The sequence below is a fragment of the Chrysemys picta genome, chromosome 4 (genome assembly GCF_011386835.1).
Source record: "Chrysemys picta bellii isolate R12L10 chromosome 4, ASM1138683v2, whole genome shotgun sequence".
In the NCBI taxonomy this organism is placed as follows: domain Eukaryota; kingdom Metazoa; phylum Chordata; order Testudines; family Emydidae; genus Chrysemys; species Chrysemys picta.
Genome location: NC_088794.1, coordinates 14,391,612 through 14,400,427, shown reverse-complemented (window position 1 = coordinate 14,400,427; position 8,816 = coordinate 14,391,612). Strand labels below are relative to the sequence as shown.

General features: G+C 53.7%; 1 protein-coding gene across 1 annotated transcript in view; it reads left to right on the top strand.

Moving 5' to 3' along the window:
• The first annotated feature begins 4,415 nt into the window (after positions 1-4,415).
• The window catches only part of WNT2B (Wnt family member 2B), a 46,364-nt gene continuing 41,963 nt past the window's right edge, over positions 4,416-8,816 (top strand). Inside the window, exon 1 of the mRNA XM_005303545.5 lies at positions 4,416-4,774. Coding sequence (XP_005303602.2) covers positions 4,593-4,774 — 182 coding nt within the window. The 5' untranslated portion in view covers positions 4,416-4,592. The remainder of the gene's footprint in view (positions 4,775-8,816) is intronic.

Below are 8,816 nucleotides of genomic sequence, written 5' to 3'. Positions count from 1 at the left end.
AACAGGGTCTTATCAGAGTTGAGAGAGTGAAGGGTAAGGTTACTACTCTTGTGCTCCCAAGCACAGAGCAGCAAGATGAGCAACTCTGCAGGCTGCCCATTGAACCTCAGAACGTGGAGTTTCTCCAACTTCCTTGCCCTGCTTTTGGGGGGGGGCGCTCTGGCTGAGCCCCCAACAGCCACCTGCCCTGTGATTAGAAGAAGACGGTCTTCTGAAGAGACTTTCAGCAGGAACTGGGCTGCCTGCTCTCCTTGCACTAAACGGCAAGGGTGAAATCCTGGTCCCCACTGAAGTTAAAGGGAGCTTTGCCACTGACTCCAGCAGGCTAGGATGTTATCTCAGTCCTGCTGGTATATGGTCTCTGGGATGTCAGATTTTGGGTGCTGTCATGTGACAGTGCCAAGGAGTCACAGAAAGAGCTGTTTTCTTTTAACTCTGAACAAGGAACTTTATTGGAATAAAGAAACCAGTGTTATCCCTAAAGCCTTCTGTTGGTCTCTACTTCCAGTACCTCCTCCAGCCTCCAGTTCCTGCCTGGATTCCTGCTGTAGATTTAAAGAAACAGTACACATCTTCATGAAGTCTTGCCAACTATCACAACTTGATCATAGGTCTCGGGATATTTGGTGTTTTCCTTAAGGCCTCTGGTCCTGTTGTTACAGGACAATCTCAGCTTTCATTTCAAATGGAAAGTAAGTTTCTCCTGGTGCAAGAGGAAAGCTTGAGAAATGTGAATCCTGACAGCTCAGAACCCCAGCAGGCAGAACAAGAGAACCCAGCATTCATCAGTCTTTAAATTCCCCTAAATCCAGGGGCCTGACTTGTCATGGCGATACTGAAACCATCAAATGGTACCACTCACCTTACACGGCTGCCTCATTATAGTCTTCCCCCATTTGGTTGCTGTCCGAGAGGTCTGGCTTCCAAAGTGCTCACCTTCAGACCCACTTATTCCCTCTCCCTCAGGAGTTTATATCCAAGATGTTTAATAGAAATGAAAAACAAGACAAATAAGTTTGAGGGTTGGGTTAACTTTATCACAGAGCCCTGAGACCATGCATAGCACCTGGCGGCTCATCCCCACCAGCCTGTCTATTCCAATAGGGGGAATTCTCCCTCTATGCTTATGTTACAAGGTGGAGTGGGGTCAGGCTGCTCTGAAAGGAGGTGATGCTGGGGAAACTGCAAACCATGGGGACTCTCCTTGAAATCCTTTCCATTAAAAAAAGAAAGCCAAATTGCCCCGATCCTGAACCTTGCACAGGAAAGCAGAGAAGTTCAACCCCAAAGTGTTAAAAAATCATGAGACAGACCCCGAAGCTCTCAGGTCAGGCTGGCAGTTCACACAGATGTGCGGAGACTATTTTCTCTGTTCATCATTTTCCTACCCAGTGATTCCTCTCCATAGTTCTCACCCTGCAGTGACACCTGCTGGGTGAACCCAACTAACATAACAGATCCCAGGCTCCTACATGGATGCATTAGCCACAGTGAAAAGACAAATTCTGCAGGCTCAGGCCCTTACTCCGATGAGCAGTTCTACAGTCTTCCAGGGGATTACTCAGGTGAGTAAGGGCCTTGAGGGATCAGGACCTGAGCTAGAAGCCAAGCATCTGCTGGCAATACAAGTGTTTAAGTTACCTTCAGTGATAAGTGCTGCAATCATGGTGGATTTCAGCGTGTGGGGAGCACAAAAACAGTCTGTGCTCCCCTCAGCTCCTGATTTCTGTTGGCCTGCTTCTGCCTCATAGCCTTGCCACTGCAGGGATATCTGAGCGCCCGGGGCATGCAGCAGCCCTGCTGTGCCTGACCCCATCATAGGAACACAGGGCTGGCTAGACTGTGTTCCTACAGAGCCCTGGCCCAGGGAGGCCAGCATCCTGTCTGGGAAAGTGGCAGCACAAGACACTTCAGAGGAAGGCTGTCCGAACCCTGCTGTAGCAATACACGCTGGGCAAAGGTCCCAGTGATTTCAGTGGGTGTGCACCACCTGCATTAAGCAGATATTAGACACCCGGTTAATATTTCTGACAGAGATACCACTCAGGGGGCTTGCAACTTAAGGCAATAGGAAGTATTTTAACATGAAAGTTCTATTCGCTGCCTCTCTCAGTGTATTAACAGTCAGATCCATTATTTGCATTACGGTAGCTCGTGCAAGGTTCCTTGCCGCTGGGTGCTGCCCAGATGGACAGCAGTGCCCTCAAGAGCTTCCGCACACACTTCAGACACAGGGCGGGAGAGATGGGAAGTGACTTGCCCAAGGTCATGCAGCACATCAGGGTCAGAGCCATGAAGACAGCCCATGTCTCCAGAGTCCCAGCCCAGTGATCTAGCCATTAGGTTATGCTGCCTCCTCAAATGCATTGATTTAATAGCATTTTGTCCAAAGCAGCAATTTAACCAAGCAGGGGTGGGAGAGAATCTGAAATTGTAAAACACGTCTATGCAGCATAGAAACCTGGCCTGGGATGAACTCCTAGTTATGCAGCCTAAAAAGGGCAACTAAATCTCATGCTTCAGGGCATCATCTTCTCCTCAGCAAGGTTAGGAAGGATTTCTCCTACCATAAAGGGGTCACTCTACCCACAGCAACTGGCTATTTCTGCTACAATGAGCAGCCCCGCTTAAACCAATAAAGCTTGTCAGCTAAGACCCTGACCCTGCCAACACTTATGCACATGCTTAACTTTAAGCCTGTGAGTAGTTCCAGTGAAGTCAATGGGATTTACGGCAGGTCCTTCAGTGTTTACAGGATTGGGGCCAAATGCTTAACTCCCTGCAAGGATTAATTGGTTAATGTTTGCAAAGAGCTGCTTTGAAGATGAAAGGCCCTGGAACAGAGTGTGAAGCATTTTTATTACTCTATAGCTGGGAGTCAGGAAACGAGTTATCAGAGGAGATTATAAAGATACACCGAACCCCAGAATTTTTGCCTGAACCCATTCTGAGAAATCCAACACCAGGGTTGCTACAACCATCCCAATGGCCAAGGCCTCAGAGTGGACTGTCCCTCTCTCAGAGACTTTCTTCTCTGAGACCTTGAAAGGAAATCCTAAAAAGCCAAAGGCTAATGGGATTTTTTTTTTCCAGCCAATATGCTCAGAGAGTCTCCCTCGCTCTCCCTGTGCACATGAAACCAACAACTGGAGCTAGCTACCTGCGCGCACACAGCTCCTCTCCCGCTCTGAGCAGAGCCAGAATTGGTACAAAAACAGGACAGACAGGAAGCCGCCTGAGATCCGCCTGTAGAGAAGCCGGCATTTGTAACTGCTTTTGCTACAGGTTGGAATAAACGCTTTGGGACGTGGACCGAGATCTGCAAGATGCAAGTGATTTGGGGGTGAGGGTGAGACGCCTTCAAGGAGCCTAATTGTCAGAGTCCCACACACTGAGCGCCCTAAATCACTCGTCACTGTTGGGAATCTGGGCATTGCTGGTTAGTGAATCAGCACACACCATCCCCCAGCTGCTCTGGGTTCTCTAGCCCTCCAGATCGCCCCGGTAGCGGCGGGGTGGGGGGGGTGTCTATACCTGGGCAGTAGCGCCTCTGAGCCCGGGGGAAATCACAGTCACCCGTATCTGACCGTCTCCACAGGGAAGCACTAAAATAAGCCCGACTTTATAGGCGTGCGGGACTCAGTGTTTCGGCGGCGGGAGGCCAAAGGAGCAGGAAGGCGAGTGAGTGGCTGGAAGTCCTGTCCCGCCGGTCGGGTGGGGACCCCAAGGCCCGCAGGGGGGATCACCGGCCTGAGGAAAGTCTGCTCCACCGGGGCTGAGTTTTCAGCGGTAACCCCGCTCCGGGAAGTGCTGGCTTGTTGGAAGTCAGGGTCCCCCCTAGGCGCACTGCCCGTAAGGCTCGGGGCAGGGCGCGCACCATGCCCCGCGGCAGCCCCAGGAAGGGCTGGGGGTTCCGTGCCAAGGAAATCCTCCTGCTCCGCTCTCACCCCCTGCTCGCTCAGTGGTGCCCACCCCGGAGCCGGCCGCTCCCCGAGGCGCTCGGAGCTCTCGCCGGGCAGCAGGCGGGCTGGTGCCTGGGGGAAAGGGGCCCGGGACCCGCAGCCTGCAGGGGGTGGCCAATACGGCCTCTGGGGAGAGGGGAGCGCAGGGCCGGCTCCAGCCCAGCCGTGTCCCCGCGCCGCTGACTCTGCCCAATGAGAGCCCGGAGCGCACAGGAGCTGTCAATATTTCTAGGCTGCCCCCACGCCCGCAGCTCCAGTGTGTCCGCAGCCCCCGCGCCAGGAGCTCCATGGAAGCGGCCCCTTCCCCGCTCGGGAGCGAGCTGCCCCGGCCCGCGCTGGGGGCTTAGCCCTGCTGGAGGTGCCCGCCAGCGGGCGGCGCGTCCCCAAGCCAGCCGGTGCGCCCGGGCGCATGGAGCAGTTCTCCTGCCCTCGGCTGCCTCCCGCTGCCCACGCAGCCGCGCGAGCCGTGGAGAGCGGAACCTGCCAAGCCGCGCTCGGCCCCACGGACGAGGCGGAGCCTGGCTGCCCCGGGAGGAGTGAGGGGGGCCGGCCCCGTCCCGCGCCCCGAGGGAAGCTGGATAAAACTTGCCCCTGTTCTTTCTCCGTCTCGAGAGCCGCCCTGGGGAAGCGATGCTGAGCTTAAGCCGCGGGGAAGGCGCTGGTAGGATTCCCTTGGCCCCCCGGGCCCTCGGCTGCAGCCAGCTCCCGCGGACAGCGGCCCCCGCCGAGGGCACGAATGCCAGCTCCCGGCTCTGCTTCGCGGTGGTGCTGGTGCTGCTGACGCTCACGCCCGGAGTGGACTCCTCGTGGTGGTAAGTGATTTTTTGGGGGGGGGGGGCTTGAGGGAGCTGGAGCCCGTAACCCCTCCAGCAGGCTGGCTGGGGAGCGCTCCGGTTCGTCCCCCTGCCCGGACAGCTCGGGCCGGTCAGGGACCCAGCCCCGGGAGCCGAAGGTGCGAACGGGCTCCCGCCAGCAGCCAGCGCGCCGTGACAGCTGGTGCCTTCGGGCGCGGGCCGGGCTGGGCCCCGGGCTTTCTGCGTTGGAGGGGGGGGTGTTCCGCGGAGCTGCGCGCAGGGCGCAGCGAGGGTGGGAACGGCCGAGGGAGGACAGGGCCGGGGCTGGCTGAGCTGGGAGAAGTTACTGCCCTGCTGACCCCCCCCCCCCCCAGCCGGGTTTGTAACTAGCCGGGGGCGCTTTCCCTTGGGCCAAAGCTCCCCCGGCGCCCACCCCAGAGCGAGCGGCCCGCGAGTGGGGGTCCCGTCCCCGCCAGGCCGGCTCCCTGCCAGGGACAGGAGCTCCCGGGGGGGTTTCCAGCCAGTCGAAGGCAGCGTAACACTCCGTGAAGACAGAACTGCTAGGCCCTAGGACCCCCGGCCCGGCGTGCTGGTGCCCTGCACCCCTTCCCCTCGCGTTAGCTCCGCTCGCCCCGACTGCTCCCAGCCCCAGTGCTCCCAGCAGAGGCGTTGGGGGCAGGAGCCAGCCCCCCACCTTCCCCTAGCAAAACTGGCCTGTTAAAAGCCCCCCTCTGCCGGGGCTGGGGGAGAATACTGCAGGCTGACTGCTCGGTTGGCCCGGTTGTTAGGATACCGTCTCATGCCCAAAGCAAAAGTTTACGCTTGTCATTGTTAATGCAGCTGGGGAATAAACAGGGCTTTAGCCTCCTACTCCCACACTAGTTGTAATTTAAGGGTGTTTTTATTTTTCACACTTTGGAATTAAACAAAACGCTCCTTGAGTGACTAGGGCCGACCGTCCGCTGCGGCAGGACCCAGAACGAGCGAGGCGCTGGGTCAAGGCTGCAGCTCGTTACCTTGAGAGCTTGGTAGTACAAGCTGCGATCTAGAGCGTGGGGCTGTTATAAAACATGTAGAAAACCTGTTTATTTCAAATACGACTATTGGATTTAACTTCCAACGTGTAGAAACTGGCAACCCCGCGCTAAGAGCCCCACTGCCCATTCAGACACATAAGGGAAGAGGGGGCAAGAACATATTTCAGTCTCGTGTAAACTGCATGGTTAGCCCGAGAACAGGGTGCTTGTTGAAAGTTCGCTCTGTGCTGACGTGCTAGGAAATCATCTCACCCACCGTCTTGTTAGCCGGAGAGAACCAAAACGAATTGAACAAACTAACCGACTCCAGCCTCTCAAAAAACTCAAACCAAGCAAAGATACCGAGAAACCCGCAGGATTATACTCAGGCAAGGAGTCCGGCGGACATTGGGCTGAGTAAAAACTGCAGGATCGGGCCCGGAGCTGGGAGAGGATTGACGCCTGAAAACAGGTCCTGTTTCCCGACGAGAAGTTCCCCAAACCAAAATGACAGCGCCCCGTCCAGCCATGCCAACGCTTCATTACCCAGGCTAGCACCGAACCTGCTTTCATGGCCCTGTTCCAACCTGCACAGCTCTGCGAGCAACTCCCCCCCCCCCCCCAAACACTGGCGTTCGCGGAGCAGGGCGTTGATCAATACAGACATAGGGGCGCAAAGCTTCAGTTCTTTATTCCCCCTCTTCTCCCCCCCCCCAAAAGAAACCCCTCCCTGATTTCTCCTGTCCTGTGAAAGATGTTCATTAGCTGCATCCATTGCAGATCAGGGAAGAGGGCTTACACTTTTCCTCCTTTATGCTGCTACAAGTTAAGAAAAGGAGAAGGCAGTTAACTAACTGGCTGCTGTGATTTTGCTACGCATCCAAATCGCGGACAGAAATAGAAAAACCAATGGGGGGGGGGGGGTGTCCGACTTCCACAGCCAAATACTCAACCTGGGTACAGGAGAGTAGGTCACTGCTGAATTCTGCAGCGGGCAATATAACAGAAAGAGGCGAGTCACCAAAGCTGGTGTCCTTTGGAGAATGCTCACCTGTGGACTTTGAGCTTTCTGATCATCCTATGGAAGATTAAAACTCTGCCTTAGATACAGATCTATGGGGCTTCAGTATCTCTCTGCCATTCAAAACACCGCCTTTCAAGTTCAGCTTCAAGGAAGAGCCTAGCCAGAAACAGATCAAACCGCGTTTTCCCTTCAGAAGCCCCCTTTGTGGAGCTCTTGTCAGGTTTTGCTGCTACCAACCTTGGTTGAACTCCAGGGAAGATCTGTTCTTCCTCTCATCAATTTCCTTAAAATCGGGGATTGAAGCCCCTTGCTTAGGAGAACGGTATTAGGACCTGTTCAGCTCCTCTAGGATCACGCCATTAGCCAGCAAAGTTCAATGAGCTGTCTCAGGTCTTGCTAAACCACAGCTCCAAGAAAAACGGCCAAAAAGGTTTGAAAGATTGTGAATGCAACGGACCTAGCCTTGGGTCTGACAGGTGGCTCGTATTAAGAATCAGAGCGTGTTAGGGAGGGCTTGTTATGCGTTTTTGAGTTGCCAGAAAGAAACAGATTTTTTTTTTGGTAAAGCATTTGCTCATGTAGCAAAGTGAAGAGAAGATGGCATCGCGGCTTTTCGTACTGCAGCTCTTAGCAGATTCTCTGCGCCCATGGAGAAAGGTGGGGAAATTCCTGATTGTTCTCAGCGGTGGGGGTTGGGGGGGGATCTCTTGAAAAATCTGGCCCCAGGTATATTTTAGGGGGTTGTAATGACCCATCACGACCCAGTGCCTCAGCATCTGCAGATTCTCTAACGTGAGATGAAACCCTCTAAAAATTGCATTTCAACCATAAAGTCCCCTCCCTGCCCCAGAGCCCCCAAAGCATTTGAAAATATTTTTGGCCAACACAGTGTTTGCAAAACCTCTTAGCTCAGACACAAAAAAAATAATCCATTTAAGTAGCAAAAAACCATAGCCGGTTCTAGGGTATCATGCTATAGATGCCCATGTCAAAGAAATTGGGAGAGCAATTTAACCCACTACATTCTTGGGCTTTTCAAAGGAACCCACGAGATTTAGGCACCCACTAATTTTCAAAGGGTCCTTTGAAGATTGCAGCTTTAATCCTGCTCTTAATGAGCTGTCAGTCACTTCGCTAGGGGTTAGATTTTATACCAGGAGACAGAACTGGAATGCCACACTGCTCTTCATAAGGCACAGTGCCTGAATGGCTCTGGGACAGTTTCTTTTCTGGGATATTTGAATTAAACACAGGAACTTTGCTCTTTCATAGTTCACTTGCTCCTGATGAGTCCTTATTGAAATAGGTAAGCCTGTCATAATCATCTCCATGACAACTCAAGTATGATGTCAGAGAGGACTCTTGCAGGGACAACGTAACAGGAGCCATTCAGCCTTCTAGTACTAGTCTCATTCCTTGTTAGTTCCCTCGGAAATAAGAAGTGGGGGAGACAGAGCAAGAGTGACCAGGAAAATGGAGAATGTGAGGTTTCCCAGAAGGCACTAGTGGCTCTAACATTCCAGTGATACTAAGACTACATCATTGGCTACTGCTTCTCAGGTTCAGGGAAGCTGTCAGTGCAGTCCAGCCTGCAAAGGGCCCTAACCCAACATGGATTTAGTTGCCAGTTTTTAGCAAAGCCAGAAAGTGGGAGTGAAAGAACCAAACCCAGCAGTGAAGAGGAACTTGTCCTCTCACCCTGCTTAATTCATACTCTGCCTCAGTAGCTTCTTGGATGGCAGGTGCCCTCCAAGTGCTCTCCAGCCAGGAAGCTGGTTGTTTTTGCTGTTGAGGTGATGACAATTGCATTCTCATTGGCATAATCTCAGAGGCCACTTCCATAGTGGTACCCTGATTGCCACTGGACTGCTTCAGCAACTGGTAAGAGGGGAGAGGCCAAGGATGGTGTGCATTCAGCTCATAGCCCAGAGTTTAGTAATGAGGAAGAAGTGGTGACAGACACAAGAAGTGGAATGTGTGAACTATAGCGCCCAGTACAATGGGGCTCTGGCCGCTAGTA